The following is a 20,302-nucleotide window of genomic DNA, read 5'->3' as shown; positions in this document are numbered from 1 at the left end:
CGATGCTGAAACTGCATATAATTTCCCTGTCTTTTTCCTTGGACTTGGACCAGTTTTTTTCAATGGTCCAAGTCCATTGGTTACACCCTTTCAATCCACTGCATTGCTGTTCTGTGATACTACAGATCTAGCTGTGAAGAGTACGTCAATGTCATTGTCAATGATCCTGTGCCCATACATAAGACATCATAATGAAGCAAAAACATAAAAGGGATTTGACAGAAGAGGGTGTCTTTGCTGTGCATTTGTCTAAGGAAGGAAAATAATTTTCTGTCATCCTGAAGATGAAATGAATTATTAGTAGCACAGGCTACAAAAGTTTTCATCCTCTTGCACACTGGGATTTCAAGAATGAGTTTTAAATTACTCTGAAGTTCCAGGAATGCCAGTAGAAATGATGCAGTGCTGCTATGGCAGAAGCTGTTGAGTTACCAAGAACGTGAATTTAGATGCCTGTATTTTATATGAAGTTATAGGGCAGCTTTCTTTGTATGTGTTATTGAACAGGACGGGATGTTTTTTTTTTTTTGTTTTTTTTTTTTTGTTTGTTTTTTTTTCCATGAGGTTGTAAGAAGGTTAGTTATAGGAATTAAAACTGATGTTAAAAAAAAGGGCCTGTTGCATGCTATATACTTTGAGTGTTCCTGTAAAGGGATCATGATAACCTTGTAAGGTTTTATCTGAATACATAAATGCATTTGTTATTCAGGGAAGATCTCCAAGTTTGCAGATCTAATCTAATAAGATATAATTAATCTAATTTATTTTTGAACATGCATTTTCTGATCTGTCTAGAGTCTTCAAAGTTTGAGTTAACTGCTTGTAAATAATGTTAAGCCATTATAAATTCTCATATAGTTGATAAAACGGTATGTCCTAAATTTGTCCTAAAACAAATATTTATGGAATGCTGTAAAATAATCATTACAGTTGTGATTGAAAACTCATTTGGAAGAGTAGCCTCTCAATTCAAGAATGGGACTAACCTTAGGCTTATAGTTATTTCATCTGTCTAGAAGTTTTGAATAGGTATATACTGCTTTTGAAATAACAGCCTGCTTTCATTTTGTATTTTCTTCAAGGAAAAGAAGGAAAAAGAGGAACCAAATATGCTATTAATAGTGTTCTGCTTTGTTCTCTATTTTTTAGTTTTTAACTTTTTTAAAGGGTTAATAATCAGGCACAGTTTCTGATAATAAGGATGCTTCAGAATGCACCAGTAACACCAAAGAAAAAAGAAACCAAAATAAAGACAAAAACAGAATGTCTTGAAAAATAAATACTTTTTCAACTTAATTTCTTAAGATTTTACTGTTCTTTTTTTTTTTTTTTTTTTTTTTTTTTTTTTTTTTTTTTAGCTGACTCTTGTATTCCTTTTAGTTATTCTTTTAGATTGTTTAAATATAATATTTCAGGTAAAGATATAAGGAAAAATCCATATATCTTAAACATTTTGAAAGTGGCAATGGACCACTAGCCAGTTGATATGTCTAAGTAATTTGAAAAACAATAGTTGCATATGCTTTATTTCTCTATCAAAACAAATAAATACGTATAGCATTTATCTGTGCTATTTAAGCCTGCTTTCCTAAAATAAAATTATAGACTGTCACAATGTTTTCTCAACATTTTTTCCAACTATAATTTACAGAAACAATGTGTGTGTATGCACTGATTATATAAAGTGCATTCGCAAATGGAATACTTTTTCTCAGGATATATTTGTACTGAAATATTTTAGAGATGAAATTATGATTTGTTGTACCTTAGCATTCAGTACAGAATCTTTCATCATTGAAATAGGTATCTTTTAGCAAGTTGTTCTAGTTCAAGCAATAATTATTTTGGGGAAAAACAAACAAACAAAACACTATGGAGAGTGTTAAGTAGAAGAGGGAAGCCCCAAAAGTTTATTTCTTACATTACAGTCCACGAATACTTGTAGCTAAAGTGATGTACACGTAAAATAGATGCATATAAAACTGATCTGCAAACTGAACAGATAAACTGAATTATCACAGATCCTGAACTTGAAAGGCAAAGAGGTACAGCACTAGAAAGTAGCTGTTACCAATGCTTTGATTCTCTATTTCATGTCCCCTTTTTTTGTGAAACTTTCCATTTTACTGTCCCATTCTTCAAAACATTGCTCTCTACATATTACTTTAAAAAGCAGTAAGCGTAAGTACTGTCTTCAAGTGGCCCTACTGTTTGGAAGGATTAATAGTTCAGTGAGGAAATACTCACACTAACTAAATGATATTCATAGCGTTAATTGTAAAGTTTATGACTTTCATTGATAAACTACAATTTATTGCTGCAGATGATTAATTAAGGAGATTGAAGTAGTAAGCAAATTCAGAAGTCACATTCAGCTCACGACTAATTTGATGGTAAAATTTAACTAACTTCTAATTATTACACTCATCATAAAATAGTCTTCACCCACCCAGGCCTGTCATGATCTTTAATAGTTCTGGAAACAGTATAGTCTTAAAAGAGCAAGCTGATGAGGTCTACCTTTCTTTATAGCTCAGGGAGAACAGTTGGTATCTCCAGGGTCAAAATAGCTTTTAATTAGATCCTTCAGATGATCTGCTAGAGACAGCAACTTCTCTTCAGTGTCTATAGCTTTAGCCTGGGCTTCTATTTAGGCTTTTCAGGTTGGTTACAAATTAGATTGTTTCATATTTGTCTGTCTAAATGTTCTTGTGTGCATGTCATGACTTAAAGCAATAATGTCAGCTATACATTCCCGTGTGAACTGATGGAAAAGCAACATTATACTTCCTGTGAATACTGGCTAGCCAGAAGCTCCCTAAAAACACCGGTCTGCTTTCTACTACTGGAGAAGGAGGGGAACTAAATGAGCGTGGTCGTCTTTGTGTGTCATTGAGGACATTTGTCTTGGGTTTACGTGGCAATGGCTTGGTAGCAGGGGGACTGCAGGGGTGACTTCTGTGAGCAGAGCCCAGAAGCTGCCCCATGTTAGATAAGGGCAAGTTCCAGCCAGCTCCAAAAGGAATCTGACTCTGGCCAGAGCCAATGTAGTGAGCAATGTTGGTTGGGCCTCTGTGAGAGCAGATTTAAGAAAGGGAAAAAGAAAAACAAAACCAAGAACTGCTGTACAACAGCATCTGGGAGAAAGGAGAACCTGCCCTGCAGACACCAAGGTCAGTGAAGGAGCCAGTGGTGTATTGGGGTGTCATTGCAAAAGGCCCTGGGCTGGACCTGTAGCCTGTGGAGAGGAGGGCACAGAGGAGCAGGGGGTCTGGGGGGAGCTGCCACTATGGGGGACCTGTGCTGGAGCAGTTTGCTCCTGGGGGATGGACGGACCCTGTGGTACAGAGCTGTGTGGGATGGATGGACCCTGTGATACGGAGCCGTGTGGGAGCAGTGCTTGAAGAGCTGCTGCCTGTGGGCAGCCCCCACAGGCTCAGTTTGGGAAGGACAGCATCCCGTGGGAGGGACCCCATGGGGAGCAGGGGCAGGAAGCAACCATGAAGGAGCAGCGGAGATGAAGCATTAGGCTCTGACCACAGACCTTATTCCCTGTTCCCCTGCACCACTTGGGGGGAGGAAGTAGTAGAGGGTGAATGGGGGTGAAGGTATTTTTAGTTTGCTATTAGTTTCTCACTGTGCTAGTCTGCTAGAAATAGGTAATAAATTATATAAATCTCCTGGCACTGAGTCGGTTTTAGCCCGTGGCAATAATTAGTGAGCGATCTCCCTGTCCTAATCTCAACACTTCAGCCTTTTCCTTTGAATTTTCTCCCTCTTTTCCTTTGAGGAGAGGGAGTGAGAGAGTGGTTTTGTTGGAGTTCAGCTGAGAAGCAGGGTAAAACAACCAGAACATTTTGTACATGTCTGTTCAAAAGAACCAAGAGTTTGAGGGAGGAGAAAAAAAAGAGGTGAGTGGATGTAATTTGTGTTCCCTGGTGTAGGGAGAAGGGGATTGCATCTAAGTCATAAGGCATCCTCAGTAGCTGTGGATTCCCTTGTTGGGGTGAAGAAATTCTTTACAAATCAAGAAGGAAGGGAAGGCTTTTCTAGTGGTTGTTGTTGTTGTTTTCTGTTGTGAATGGTCATTGAGAATCACAGAATGGTTTGGGTTGAAAGGGATCTTAAAGATCATCCAGTTCCAACCCCCCTGCCTTGGACATGGACACCTTACACTAGATCAGGTTGCCCAAAGCCCCATTCAGCCTGGCCTTAAACAGTTCCAGGGATGGGGCATCCACAGCTTCTCTGGGCCACCTGTTCCTCACCATCCACATAGGAAAGAATTTGATCCTAATATCTAATCTAAATCTTCCCTATTTTAGCTTAAAGCCATTACCACTTGTCCTATCACTACACTCCTTGACAAGGAGTCCCTCCCCAGCTTTCCTGTAGGCCCCCTTTAGGTGCTGTAAGGCTACTATAAGGTCTCCCTGGAGCCTTCGCTTCTCCAGGCTGAACATCCCCAGCTCCCTCAGCCTGTCTTCACAGGAGAGGTGCATCCCTCTGATAATCTTTGTGGCCCTCCTCTGGACTCGTTCTAATGTGTCCATGTCCTTCTTGTGCTGGTGGTCACAGAGCTGAATGCAGCACTCCAGGTGGGGTCTCAGAAGAGTGAAGTAGAGAGAGACAATCACCTCCCTCACGCTGCTGGCCATGCTGCTTTTGATGCAGGATACAATTGGCTTTCTGGGCTGCAGATGCACATTGCTGGCTCATGTTGAGCTTGTCATCCACCAACACCCCCAGGTCCTTCTCCTCAGGGCTGCTCTCAATCTATTCTACACCCAGCCTAGTTCTTGGGATTGCCTCAGTCCAGATGCGGCATCTTGCACTTGGCCTTGAGGGCTGCAATGGCCAAAGATTTTTCTCTAAAAAGAGTTGCTTTGAAAGAGGACCTGACAGAACAACAGCCAGGAAGTGGCTGTTACCATGGAGAAAAGGCCAGTCTATCAGGTGGCAATGGCAAGAGAACAACGCATGGTGTTGACTGCCTGAGGTAAGTAACTCTAAATTAGTGGAGAGTACTGAAAGCATCAGAGGACACTGGAAAGGATTCCTTGAGCCAGGACAGGAGATTTAATCACTCCAGAAAAAAAGCTGGTCTTCTGAGGTATGCTTGACCCTTTTAGGAATGAGATCAACTTTCTCAGCAGCAGCTGAACTCATCTGTGATAGGACAGCAAACTGTAAACTGAGTGTAAGAGATTGGCTTAGAAGTCGCTGAGGGAAGACTCACCAGGACCACAGCTTGCTTGCCTTGCAGCTAGTGGGCTAGCATCCTGTCAGCTACTCATGTTCTCAGGTTAATGCTCCTTCAGGTTTTGTTTTCCTCTTCTCCCTCTCCCTAAATCCTATTTGAGCCCCCGTCTGTAAATCCATGAGATTTCCATCTATTCAGAGAGCCCAGACAGTGGAGTTTATTTTGTTAGATTTCTGAGCGGGAATTCATGCTGATTTTAGGATTCAGTAGGAACGCACAGCAAGTGAACCCTTCTTCTGCCAGTCGGTGTTAGGCATAAGGGCTGCACATACTCTTTGCTTTTCCATATTTAAGATTATATATATAAAGTGGAAGAGGCATAGTATAAATTTAGCTGCAGTTTTCATGTCAAGGAATGAGCAATTAAGTAATTCAATTGGAAAAACTGCTTATCATTTTGACAAAAATACAATTTCTTCTACCTCCTTCTGAACCCCTTGTTCAGGAAATGTATTCCAGGAAAGTTTTTCATATTAAAAACAGAAAAACAAAGCACAACAGAGACAGAAGGAAATGTTCTGGAAATCATCTTTTATTTTTCTTAGAACAATATCATTATTGTAATAAAGATGATTTGAAGCCATCTAAGTGTTTTTGCTAGTATTTCAGAGAATGTAGATGTCTAAATTATTTTAGCATTTTATTATTCTAACAATGTGCAATGAAGTTTTTTTCCTTAGAGTTGTTAGACTGTAGAGTGCTGTGATTTTCTGAAAAATACACCTCTTCAGGATTTGCTAGGCAGAGTACTTTCCTTTTAAAATTGGGTTCAAATTTTTGACAATGCCTCTTAATGATACACCATTATTTCTCAAATATTGCTTCTGTAATTTTAGAAATATTCTCAGGACTTACATTTAAATATTGTTTTGCTTAATATATTCTGACTCAAGTGATTAATTTGTCAACTGTTGATTTTTTTTTTTAATTATTATTACATTTTATATCCTACTTTATGTGTTGAATACACTGAAAAACTGATGCAGTGTTCCAGACCATTTTAGCAGCACGGGAACACCTTTCAAGGTATTGGTACATGTTTTTTTATTACTCCTTATCATGACCGATGAGATTCAGATTGTTGTTTGCTGCTGACTTGCTGCTAAGAATGTGTAATATCCACGATTCTGGCTCACTTTCCATAAGTGATCAATGTTGAACAGATTCTCAGGTCTACATTTAATTGTGTTCCATATTATCTTGATCGGATGGACAAACTGATTAAATATTGGCAGGAGCACTTCACACTTGCATAAATCACTGCAAACTGCCTTCTTAAGAAAAATAGATTTTCCTTCTCTCTGGTGAGTTGACTAGGTTTGGTGGCTTGGCTGAGGACTTTTGTTTGTTTTTCTTTGGTTGCGTGTTTTTTTTTTTTAGGGGCATCAAAAGACATTTTAATTTGCTTGTGGAATATAGAGACGTACTAATATCCCTAAACAATATAGGGACACCTTCCATCCACAATGAAAACTACAGTATGAGACATCACTGTGTTCTTTTGAAGAAAGTATATAATTTCAGTACTTACTGAAATGTAAGACATTCATTACAAATCTGAGACTTGCTTCAAAGAAGTCGAATTAACATTTTCTGTAAATGTTTTCTGTAAAAGTAAAAAGTCAATAATGCATAAAACACTTTACATTTAATTTACATAATGTAAAAGGAAACTACTCCAGAGCGGTGTATAGTTATCTGATATGAAAATCATATGGCTTTGTTTGGTGAAGCCTGACAAAGTATCATATTACAATGTCTAATAATCCCATAATCCCCATCTTCTAATATGCATTTAATTTTCAAAATGGTTACATTAAATGCATGTTTCTGTTCTGAGCACTGGCTTTTAGTTTTTATAGCTCTGTATTTTTCTTTTTGAGATAACTAGATTGTCTTTAAGGGAATAGCATTTTCTTAGAAGCTCACATGTTGTGAAAGGTAGCATTTGGTAAAGTGTTTGAGAAATTTGGTAATGTAGTTTGAGAAAATAGGGAAGACTCATAGGGCAGTGTTCATTGTGGAAGAAAGAATATGCAGAATATTTTCTTATCTGCCTGTCCCATAAATCTTATCAGAGCAAAATGAAATTATTTAAGAGGAAATAGCTGGGTTTAAGACTGCATTAAAATTTGTGGTCATTGTCTTCATTCTTTAGCAACAACTGTTTCTCTTCTGGTTCTTCATATGACATAGCCTTAGTAGTCACTGCTGTCTGGGATTTCCTGCTGTCAGATAGGCAAGCAGGAAAGTAAATATTGTAATTGATGGCCAGTGATTAGGGCTTTAGTCCGATCCTACTTTTACAGTAAGACCTTGCTCTTGAAACCCTATGTCCTTGAAATCTTAAACCCAAAGTGGGCGAATGGAGGAAATATAATATCTGGGAAATTAGACACACATTTGATCTGATAATTGTTGTGGCAGTACATGCTGGAGATTATAAACTAGAAGCAAATTTCAAAAATGAGAACAAGCAGACCAAAGTAGTCTTACATTGTCTGAGGTGATTTTGAGACTTTTCATAATCAGGTCATTGGATTCAGTCTTGTGCTTTAGAGATTGAGTGTTCTGCAGCACACTGTACTTTCTTGTGAATAGATTTATCAGAGTACTGAAATTCTGTATGTTCCTAGATAGAATTGAATCTGTTTGGACTGATGACACAGCTGCAAAAATTTGGAATAGCAGTATTCAAGTCAACCAGGGTTCACTGTGTGACTCACTATTCATTTCTTAGCCCCTAGACAGCTGCATTTTCAATACTTTCAAAGTCACAAATCTTTTTTTTTGTTGTTTATTTTTTTTCCCCTTAATCTTCCTGTAATTTAACAGTTTACTACAGGTAAGTACTTGTAGTAAATGAACATCATTAATATGAATTGGTTAGGAGGATTTATCAACCGGGGACTAGAGAGGTTTTCACATGGGGTGGAACCTAACAAAGCATGCTTATGTTTTGGAGTGCAAGAAAGAGACATAGAGCTGGTACAGAAACACAAGAAATAAACATTTGGACTAAAAGTGAATCTTATCAGAAGTCCAGCATATGGCGCCTCTAAAGAGAAAGCAGAAGTAATGAAGTTGTTTAAAGAGAAGGATCAGGGAAGTCATGAAAACCAGCCTCACATTTGAAATGCTACAGAGTGAAAAGGGGGAAGTGTTCTTCACAACTGTTACAAACAGAATAATAAAGAAAACAGATTAAATTCCAGCAAGGAATATGCAGGTGGCATATTTTTTTCTGTCAGACATTTTTCAATCTAACTGCACCCATAATGTAAATACTAAGTTGCTGCTTGAAGGCATTTTCATTTATGCACGCTAGAGTGATTTCCATTCTCAAATCAATTCTCTTGGAAACACTTGGTTTGCTACCCACAAAAGGTGGTGGAATTATTGCCAAAATTAGGTAGCTAATGAGAAAATGAGTCCTGTACAGGTGGATAGAACAAAGTCTGTAGATTTCTTTGAAAGGTAAGCCTTGTGCTGGATTCATAATTTAATGACAATTTTCTCCATAAATTAGGATGTGAAGACTGCGTATCTCTAGTTTGTTCAACTCAGTGTGATGCATAAAGCAAGAATATTCTTTGCTCACTTGAAATGCATTCAATTTAAGATATTCTGACACATGGTTAAACAGAATCTAGAATTAGATTAGAACTTTTCAGGTACTGTGCAGAGTCTGGCTGGAATATTTTTGTTTGTTGAGAATACCTTACAGGAACAATTACAGGAAATTATGTGAAATTTAGATTAATATCTAACATTTTTTTTAATTCAAAGGTTGGTAAATGGGTGGTGAGGTTGCTCAGAGAGGTTGTGGATCCCTCATCCCTGGAGGTGTTCAAGACCCGGTTGGACAAGGCCCTGGGCTACCTGGTCTAGTGGGTGGCATCCCTGTCTGTGGCAGAAGGGTTGGAACTAAATTGTCTTTAAGGTCCCTTCCAACCCAAGCCATTCTCTGGTTCTGTGATTGAATGCTATCATTGGAGGACATTACATGTTGGAGAAGGTCAGATTACTGAATGATAGCCAGCAACCCTCTCACTCTTCTGTAATGAATTGAGACATTGCTGTACCATAAGAATTAAAATTGAAATATTTATGTTTGTAAATGCTGCTTACATGTTTGTGGGGGGAAGAGGTGTTAAGGATAAAATTTATTGCATAGTCATTACATCAAGCTTGTATATAAAAGCTAGAAATAGCCTGCTTGTGGAATTGAATGCTAAGTACAGTAATGTATAGCATAGCAGGCAAAATACCTGGATTTTCTCAAATTTCCTTAGGCTATACCATAAGAACAGGTGACGTTTCAGCCTATGGAAGTAGCACATAATTGATTAGCTTTAAGCAGCAGGTTATATCTCATGTAGATAGTTTTATTATATCTCATGTAGATAGTTTTGCTTCATGTATACAATATGTGTATAATAACTATAATATCAAAGGAGCGTGAATCTATTCATTTGTCATATCTGTGAGAATTTGTATACATGTTATACTGAGAAACTGTAATAACATTTTCCAATATAATATTTCCAAGCACAGGTTCATCAACCTGTAATAGCGATATAAATGTAGGCTTCAACATGTCTATGATATAATCCTTATCTACACTTGGTAATGCTATTAATTTAGTGCCTCATTTTCCCAAACAGCCAGGAAAGTGAATGTTTTCTTGTGTTTATGATGGTGTTACACATATGTTGTACAAAACACTAATCCTGCTGATGTCCATTAACTTCTGTTTGAACTGGAAAAATTGCTTATAGTAAAAAAGAAAATAGGAGAGCCTAGCTCAAGAGTCTTGGATGCTATTATAGTGCAATTTATTCATGCAGGTGATGTGATGTAGGTCAGAGCTTAAGTGATATGTCTCTTTTTCCCTGCCCTTCACATAGACAGACAGGTTCTCTTCTATGTTTTTTCTGCAGATGACCTCCAACAACTGCACATTCTTCAGAATGCTGTGCCTGCTGTGAGGCTTCTCCGAAGTTTTAAAATGGAAAGAACAGTTATTTCATCTGTAAAAATGTTAAAACTTACATATTTGGTATGTTGTTCAGTCCATTTTTTTTTGTTGTTTTTCCTTTACAGGATTACTTACTGCCATCTACCTTTCCAGAGTAAATGGCTTTATGTTGGAACAGAGAGGGGAAATACACACATTGTTAATATTGAGTCCTTCATTCTTTCTGGATATGTCATCATGTGGAACAAGGCAATAGAACTGTAAGTGCAGATTATTTTTTTTGCATTTGTGACTGTGGTCATTTTTGTAGCTATCTTATGATTCATTTTTAAGAAGAACATTTTGTTACAAGTATTTACAAATCTTTAGAAAACCTTTTATTTCAATCACTGTCTGTGTAGTATTAGCTGTTCTGTTACAAGATGTTAGAAAACTACGTTTATAATAGAGATCATTTAATTGCATTTTCATTTACAAAAAAATGTTATTTGGGAACCTGTTTAACCATTGACTTACATGAAATACACAAAATTATTAATCCCACAAATTCCAATTTTTATGTATTTATATTTTTCTGTATCAATATATATTGATATATTGTTTGCAATCTTCTTCAGACATCCTCTGAAGAGAATAATAGAATATTATTGGTCCTAAGACTCTGTGGAAAACTTTTCTGCATTGAACTGTAGAACCATTTAGATGAAAAGGGATTGGAGGTCTCTAGACCAATCCTCCTACTTCAAACAGGACTAATTTCAAAGTTAAATCTGGCTCATTGGGACCTGATGAAAGTTGCTAATGAACTGATAGGAGAGGTAATGAGCAGATGTTGGTGTCTGTTAAATGACAGCTCTCTGACAAGCTAACTCAGGTTGCCTATGCCATGTGTATGCAATGGAAGGAGACACAGAAGTCTGAGAGGGATAAATCTGTGCTTCGTGCAAGTAAAAACCTAAGAAGGAAGGAAAAAGTGTTTTTCAGCTGTTTCCTCTGTGGAATTTCAGAAAGTGAAACTGCTGAGGACAAACTCATAGTATTTCATGGCAGTTTCTGAGACACTTGCTTCATATTGTGAGGAAACTGTTACCTCAGGTACCAATCTGAAATTAATCAAGCTCAGTGAACCAAGAGGACTGTATCTAATTATAAGGCTATGGGCCTACAGTGGTAGATCCTATTCATCCCAAGCAGAGGTCACATTGATAGTAGCCACTTTTCTACAAAATCCTCCTCATTCCCTCGTTTTCCCACACTCTGTTGTTACTGACTTCTTCACTAATGTTTATGGCTCACAGGTTGACAAAACTGATACCTCTTTTTCTTCCTTCTCCTCTGTCCCTACCAAACTAAGACAAGAGTCACAAAAATCTGATTTTATCTTCAAAAGAGGTAAAATTAAGGGAATGAAAGGTAATGAAAGTGTGTGAAAGGTTATCAGGATTCAAACAGTCTTCTGTTAAATCTTTTGTCCTGGTAGGAATTTTGGAAGGTTTGTCCTACCTTTGTAAGAGTTTGCTCAGCTCTGTTCAGTAGTTTTACTGAAAAAAAAAAAAAAAAATCCTGATGGAGAATGAGATTTAATCAAAACAGAATCAATATGTTAATTTTGGTGAGTTCTTTGGGTGGGAAGTATCTTAATTATTTTTTTTCTTTCTCACATTGTTTTAATGATGTTGACATATTAGAAGACTTCTTGTTTTATTTCTGCTCGTTTTTGTGTTTGTTTGTTTGTTTTTTTAACATATTATATACATTTTATTGAATAGTTAATGCCTTTGACAATTTGAGAACAACACATTTCCATTTCACGTGTGTTTTCAAATTTTCTTTCCTCCAGATATGATGATGATTTTCTTCTGTATAGGAACAAGTCTGAAAGTTTGTATGAAAAGGAAACTTTCCACCAAGTTTCACTTCCTATTCAGTTCAAAATTCTTTTGGATTCTTTTGCGGCTCTGGTGAGGCCGCACCTCGAGTACTGTGTTCAGTTTTGGGCCCCTCGCTACAAGAAGGACATCGAGGTGCTTGAGCGGGTCCAAAGAAGGGTGACAAAGCTGGTGAGGGGCCTGGAGAGCAAGTCCTATGAGGAGCGGCTGAAGGAGCTGGGCTTGTTCAGCCTAGAGAAGAGGAGGCTCAGGGGTGACCTTATTGCTCTGTATAAGTACATTAAAGGAGGCTGTAGCGAGGTGGGGGTTGGCCTGTTCTCCCATGTGCCTGGTGACAGGACGAGGGGGAATGGGCTAAAATTACGCCAGGGGAGTTTTAGGTTAGATGTTAGGAAGAACTTCTTTACTGAAAGGGTTGTTAGGCACTGGAACGGGCTGCCCAGGGAGGTGGTGGAGTCACCATCCCTGGAAGTCTTCAAAAGACGTTTAGATGCAGAACTTAGGGATATGGTTTAGTGGGTACTGTTAGTGTTAGGTCAGAGGTTGGACTCGATGATCTTGAGGTCTCTTCCAACCTAGAGATTCTGTGATCTGTGATAACTTCTGTGATCTGTGGATATGTTTGGTTTTGTTTTTATGGCCACAGTAGACATTTCTTATGAGAACAGATTAGAATTCTTCAGTGAATCTTCAGTGAAAAGTATGTGGCTTTCTTACTAAAAAGCTTTGGTTCTGAACTGTTGAGATAGGTTGCCGTCATTGTTTCTTCTTCTAAAAAGCTAGATTTCACCTTACTTCTTTGGTGACGGTTGAGCACAGGTGTTCATTCATTGCTGCTTCTTGTTCTGTCAGTCTTCCAAGTATACCTTGATCCCTATAAGTAATGTGCTAGTCTAAGAAGGCTGTATCCTCTTCATGTACTCCTTGGTATCAGATGTAAGAAGCTGTACTTTTCTGTAACTACACAGGTAAATAGTACAACACTTTCTGGATTAATTTCTCCGTATTAGAATAAGAGGCTGGTGGGGATAACAGTGATGTTTGCCACAGCAGCCACCTTTTAATAGATGTTCTAGCACTGCTGACATTGAAAGTATGTGTTTTTTTCCTAGCAAATTCATTTGAACTCTGTCTGGAATATGACATAACAGACTAATGTCTCTTCAAATCCTCTTGCTTTCTTGTAGGTAAAAATATAACTTAGATTACTTTTTAACAGGAATGCTATTAACTCTAAGTGTGTTTGATAAGTATGGGCTTATGTTAGTAGACTTTCCTTTATAATTGTACTGAGCTGTATATTTGAGAGACCAATTTTGTCTTGGGCCATTGATATGTTCATAATTGATTATCTTTTTTGAATCTTCTAAGTTCAGAATAATTTATTTATTTTAGTATTACAGAGTCATACAATAATTCAGGTTAGAAGGCTTCTCTGGAGTTTTCTGGACCAACCTCCTGTTTGCAGTAAGATCAGCAATGAAACTCAGTTTTTCGGGGCTGCGTAGACTGATAGGGCCTATTAACATTAGATACTTTAAAAGTCGAAGGAAAATGGGAAAATGTATGTATATATGTATGTATACCTTCAGGAACAGTTGCAATATTGCCGTGAATGAACCTGAACAAAGTAATAGTGCTCATAGGATTGTTTTTCATTCTGAGATAGATTATATCATATCAGAGTGTGGGATTAGTTTGAAGATGCTACTACTCTCTATAAAGATTGGAAGCAGAGGGTTTACCTTCTGTGCAGGCATATTTGTGTCAAAATTATTGGCAAGGAAAGCCCAGCAAAGTGATTTCTCTGCTGCTATATTCAAGTCCTCAAGTCCTCAGCTTAGATGGAGGATTTATAAATAGAACTTTGAGTGTGTCAGATTTTTGTGTCATCTGCACAAATGAGCTTGAAGAAGAGTTTTTCCTTCTTTGTGCAGCTTTTACCCACGGTTTCTAAAACTGCAGACTAAGGCTACCAACATAACTTGTCTTCCTTTCAAAATCCTTCCTCTTGCCAGCCTTGGAAGTGACTCTAATGAAATATCTGTGAATTTTCAAAATGAGGATTTAACTCAGTTGTCATTAGGATTTTAAGGCTATGCAATGAAAAACAATAGGAAATTGAACAGATTAATTTTTTAAAAGCCTGAAATGCTTCAACTTCGGCATGTCAAACTATGAGTTAAAAACAAACAACGCATAGCCAACCAATCAACAAAAACAAACAAACAAACAAAACAAACAAACAAACAAAAACACTAAAATCCACTTGTATTAGTTTTTCAGAACATGGTTAAAGAGGACCTCCACATATTTTGCTAACACTATGGCCAAGATAACCTGAATACCTGTGTTGTCATTTCTTCCCTTTGGAAAACACCTACAAGCTATATTCTAAACTTTTGTCGTGGACAGAATTTGTTCCTATGAGGCCATGATGATTTTGCTCAGTAAATAATATAATCAATGGTATAGCATAGGCACAAAAAATAGGGAGTGTAGATAACATATTCCAGCAACTCATTTTAGTCTGTTCGTGGATTTACCAGGGCTTAAACCCTTCAAACTGTTTTGTGACACTTAATGAGACAGCTTTTTTTTTTTTTTCCAGATAACAGGAATTTATCCTTGGAACAACAAAAAAATAGCTTGTCAGTCAGTCACACCTATCAAATGACTGACAGAATTATTATTTTTTTTCTAATAGTGATTATTTTGCAAAGAATCACCTTGTCCTGCATTGTCTATTTTGACTTAGAAAGTTGGTTTTAGGTTTGATTTTTTTTTTCCCCTTGAAAGCTTGTTACCATTTGTGATTTTTGGGTGTGTATGTGTGTCTAATTTTCTATCAAAATATACTGAAAGATCTGTAGAATATAACATTTTGGAGTGAGTGTTTTTTCTCGTAAGGGTCCATTCACAAGTATCTAGTAGAGAAATATGTCAAAAAGATAGTCAAAGTAGCTATTTATCATAGGTACTTTTCTTATAAGATTTTCCAGCTTGCTTTAAACAATATTTATTATTACTGAGAAATTAAGGCCTGAATAGACTAATAATGTAAAGGAAACCAATCCCTTTGGTTTGAGATTATTTTCAATACTGAGGCATAACTGATCCTAGAAGTTGAGGGAAAAAGTTCTTTATAAATCATATGCACTGTAAAATTCAGTGGACCTGACCTTGTCAAGTGCTAAGAAAGAAAATTAGAACATGGGGAGTTTAGAAACATTTGCTCTAACAATTCTGGTCTCAGTTATTTCTGTAAGCATCTGAAGCATCTTTTCAGCTAAGAATGAAGAAAAACTCAAAGCTTTTAATTTGCCTTTTCTGTGGCATGTAGCACAGCTAGTACTTTGTCAAAGATGTTTGGTACTCATGATGCTATGCTGTCTTCTACTCTAATACGCAAACTGTTTCTCTCTTTCAAAATATTGGGAAATAAGTCTGGAAGAGAGGTATAGCATGTAAATTTAGCATGTGTCTGCATCTACTCCAACAACACTGAGATTTATTTTCTCAGATGGCAGGATCATACATTTTGGAAGGTTACCTGGTATCTGTGATAAGGAAGATGTTGCTGTGAGTTCACTAAACTTCAAAAATGAGAGATGTGCGTTGTAATCCCCTTCATGAGCATGCAAGTTTTAGTGCTGGAACACCCCAGTGAATAACTGAATGAATAATTGAAACTCAGTTGAAATTGATTTATGACAGAGCTGTTACTTGGTGTTTTCTTTCTTAGCTCTTTCTGGCCAAGCCCCATTCCCTAGTTGTGTCTCAGAGCCAGCAGTTCCGCTGTGGTAAAGGAAAGCAGCACACAGGAGGAGGAATAGTAGTCTAGGAGCAACTGCCACCCTCTCTTCTCCGACCCAAATGAAAGTAATTCTAATAAAAAGGAAGTACCAGCTGAAAGGTGTCTCTCTTCTAGACACTTCAGAAATTCTGTCCTCATCTTGAGGTTGAACTGATTATTACTTACATTATTCACATCTTATGGATCAAATCTAAGAACTAGAGTATCTAACGTATTCATTCTCTTAAATACGAATGACTCTACCAATGAAAATATTTCTGAATGAAATATGACATATTTCATGAAATGAAATTATAATGAAAATAGTCTTAAAATCTCTGGTGCACTTCACCTTTCTAACATCAGAACTACAGAATATGTCTAACTACTGGCACAACAGAAATATCTGCTTATGAACGTCCTTTTCTCAGCACTGTTCCATTCAGTCGTATCCAACTCTGTAACAATGACTAATAGAAATGTTTTCCTTTGTCCTCTCCTAACAACATTTATCACTTTCTACCACTAGTAGGTTTTTGTTCATGTCAGAAATCATTAGTATGATACTTCTGTAATTATGCATGCTTTTTTTTTTTTTCAAGAGGAAAATAGCTTTCTCTTGATTTGATTCTGTTTTGTCATATATTTCTTTTGCCAGCTTTAGAGATTGCCTTAGTATTTCACGAAGTTCTTACAACAGTACTTAAGTTACTCTGTTTCTTAGAGGGCATAATATTTCCCAGAATGATGGTGAGTGCATTGTGTATGTATTTTCCTTGTTTTCCTGGGTCCAAATTATAACATCACTGAAGCCTTCTTTTTCAGCCTTCTAGTTTTACAATAAAACATATTTTTTTTAAATGCATTTTCATGAGTTTTTTGAAGACTGCTTTTGTATAGTGAGTAGTTTCTTCATTTCATTCCTGTTTTGATTAAGAGTCAAGTCTTACAGCATATCAGGTCTCTCATTTCCCACAAAGAAACATGCACCAGATAAGTTAAAACTCTCTGTTGTCAAGAAAAACATCTGAAGAAGTGCACAACAGTTCAAAGTACTGTTAGTTTGTTAACAAACTTCTAGTTCTGTACAGCTGTTATGGGAGCCCTTTGCTCCATTTTTAAATTCTTCTGTAGTCTGTTTTTGCAGGCTATTGAGGTCAGTGAAGGCTATTAAATATTGCAGAATTTTATATCATTAGTTCGTTCTTTCTTGCTCAGTTCAAGGTAGTTTTTGCTTCAGGAACTTTTTACTGCAGATCATAGATTATATTTTGGGGACTTGACCTTATTTTTTTTTCTTTCTTTCTTTCTGCCATGTATGGACTTGGCTTTCTTTCTTATTCTTCTCATAGCTTTGCAGAGTTTTATTCTCTCAGTCACTCTCAGCTGTAGCCCAGCTAGTATTTGAGGAATTCTCTGCTCAAGTATTTCACTTATGCCTTATTTTCTCCTACTGCTTCTTATGTATTTTGCCCTTTCTCTAAGGCTAGGATCTACTTTTTACATGGTGTCTTAAAGACAGCTTGAAGAAATGGCTATACAAAAGTATCTGGCATCAGCAGCAGTGTGTTTTATTCAAGATAGCTTCAAATTTGGTTGGTTTCCCAGTACCTTTTCATCCTTTCCAGGAGCTGTTGTATCCTTGCCTTTGCTTTTAATTCAATTCACCAACATTTTTCTTTCTTTGCTGTTCTGCAATGGCAGCATACGACTTTCCAATTTTCTTGACAAACCTACTCTAACAGTAGTGAGGAGAAACAAAACATTTTATGTATACTAAAACTACATAAGGCAAAATGTTTTCATGTGTAGACATTTCTACATGCAGTGTTATCTACAGTATGAAAGTAGTAATTACTGTATCTGTAGCTCTGATAGTGTTTCGTGGGTTTTGTAAACTAATCTCATTGATATAATATAGTTAACTAAATAATTGCTTCACATAATCCTACTTGTAGTGCAGTCTTGATGTCTACCCTTAGGAGAAATTGATTATAGTGCCTGGCAGTTCTTTTGCATGCACCACTTCTCTAGGGCTCCAAAAAACATTGCTGCTGTTTCTATTTATACATACTTTCCTTGAGGAAAAAATAAGATGCATATCACGTAAGGCATTGGGCTACCTTTGGCATATGTGATTATTCCTAGTCTTAATGTGTGGCACAGAGGGCTAGCTTTGGGTTCTTGGCCACAGCCCTGTACTGGGAGAAAGATAACATCGCTTCAGGAGAAGCAAGAAAGATGTCTTGCCAGAGAAGATTTGTCATATCTTTCCTGGATCCAGCCATACATCTGGTTCAGAGGAACAAGGGAAAGGCCATATGCAATGGAAAAATATTATCCTTTCACGCATATTTTTTTCCTGCTCCATCTGAAAATGGTGTTATTTTGTACCAGTGTATACCACCAGAACATTTCCCCCAACATGGGACTGACCGTGTGTGTCCTTTGCCAAACCAAACCAAAAGCTGCACCTTGTGGATATTCCTTGTTGGTTAGTCCAAAGAGGTATCAGTTTTAATGAAAATGCTTTGCTTCATTTGTATAAAAAAACAGTATTTCTTGGAGCCCTGGAAAGGTAGTGCAGAAATACTGCTGGGTAGCAGGCTTTTCAATTTCAAAATGCTTTAGGAACATCAGCTGTCATCACCCCAGCAACTCCACGTGTGATGTTATCCGTGATGGCAAGTCTGAATTGAGTTTTAGGCTCTGCAATTATTTGAAACAGATCCTTCCTTATTTCCTGACAGAGTTAGTACTATGACTGCCAAACTTAGTAGACTGCTTCCTTTTGCCTATGTATAATCAAAGCTGACAGCTGCTAAGCGATCAGGATATTTGTTCTGGGCAGACCCTGGCTGATTGCAAGATCCTGACCCAACTCTCACTCCCCTTCCTCAGCAGGACAGGGGAAGAAAATAAGATGTAAAAGCCTGTGGGTTGAGATAAAGATGGGGAGATTGATTACTAATTACTATCAATGGGCAAATCAGACTCAGAATTTCAACTCAGAAGTTCAACTCAGAATTTAGTTTATTGCCATTTAAATATAGAATTGGACAGTGAGAAATTAAGACAAAACGTGAAGCATCACTGTGGGATGGGGAATAGGAGTTGCAGTCAGTCCGTAACAGTGCCTGCCACTCCTTCCTCATGCTTTTCCCTGATCCAGAGTGGGTCCTTCCCATGGACTACAGTCCTTCAAGATAAACCTGCTCCAGGTTGGGCTTTCCATGGGCTGCAGCTCATTCAGGAAATACTTAACTGCTTCAGTGAGGGGGCCTCCACAGGCTGCAGTGTGGGGATTTGCTCTGACATAATCCTCCTTGGGCTGCTGGGGAACAGCCTCCTCCACCATGAGCTGCAGGGAAATTTGCTTTGGCACCTAGAGAAACTCCTCTCCCTCCTTCTTCACTGACCTTGGTGTCTGCAGGATTGCTTCTCTCACTTTTTTTTCCTCACTTCTTATTGCCTGTGCAGCATTTTGCCTTTTCCTAAGTACCTTTTACCCAAAGTGCCACAAGACTCAGCTGCATCCTGTACTGGGTCCATTGGAGTTGGCTGTATCCAGCACAGAGCAGCCCCTGGTCTCTTATAGAGGCCACCCCTGCAGCCTCCTCGCTGCCAACACTTTGCCTCCTTCATCCAATGTTTATCATAAAGAGCTAACAAGAATTGAACCTAAGACTTCTAGTGTAGGTTTGAAAGTAGAGCAATGTTTCATTGAGTCTTTTGATAGAGTGAAATACTAGCTAGACTAAAATAATAAAATTGGAAGAAAATGGAAGAAACCTGACCTAGTCAGTTATAATACAGAACAAGTAAATTATTACAATAGTGAAGAGTAAAATAATATAAATATTAAGGGACTACTTATATAAATATAAAGGAATTGAATAAGGAAAAATAAAATCTCCCAAATTTAGTGTGCAGTGCTTGATATTAACTTTTCTGATAATATGAGTGAAGCTCTCACTCAGCAAAACAGACAAAATAGCTAGGAACCTAATAATAAAACTGAAATTACTCCTGAAAGAAACAAAAGGTGCCTAATGTCCTGAAAAGCAAAAAGAAATTTTATTGCATTGTTTCAGGTGGCAAACCTCCCAGGATCCTCCAACTACTGTAGTACAATAGATTCAAGGTAGAGAAATGGATGAGGTAGGAAAAAGTATTGTATTAGTGAAGAACACCCCTTTTAGCTGAGGTCTCAGTATATTCTTTCATCTCTGAAAGAATATAAGATAAAAATAAGACTGATACGAAGCCATCTTTTACTACTATTTATAGAGGAAGCACTAGTTTGTGACAATGAAAATATAATTGCTGTAAAGTTAAATGTAATGTAGAGTGACTACAACTCATGTAACACT

The 20,302-nt window shown here is 37.4% G+C and overlaps 1 protein-coding gene across 10 annotated transcripts in view; it reads left to right on the top strand.

The window, feature by feature from the left end:
* Positions 1–20,302, top strand: part of STXBP5L (syntaxin binding protein 5L) — a 198,971-nt gene that overhangs the window by 85,922 nt on the left and 92,747 nt on the right. For all 10 annotated transcript variants that reach the window (XM_072043761.1, XM_072043774.1, XM_072043771.1 and 7 more), the window contains one exon: positions 10,370–10,504. In XM_072043761.1, the coding sequence (XP_071899862.1) occupies positions 10,370–10,504 (135 nt within the window). The remainder of the gene's footprint in view (positions 1–10,369; positions 10,505–20,302) is intronic.

The sequence above is a fragment of the Anas platyrhynchos genome, chromosome 1 (assembly GCF_047663525.1).
Source record: "Anas platyrhynchos isolate ZD024472 breed Pekin duck chromosome 1, IASCAAS_PekinDuck_T2T, whole genome shotgun sequence".
NCBI classification, from domain to species: domain Eukaryota; kingdom Metazoa; phylum Chordata; class Aves; order Anseriformes; family Anatidae; genus Anas; species Anas platyrhynchos.
Note: the sequence above shows the minus strand (reverse complement) of the source record. Positions and strands in the feature narration are given on the sequence as shown.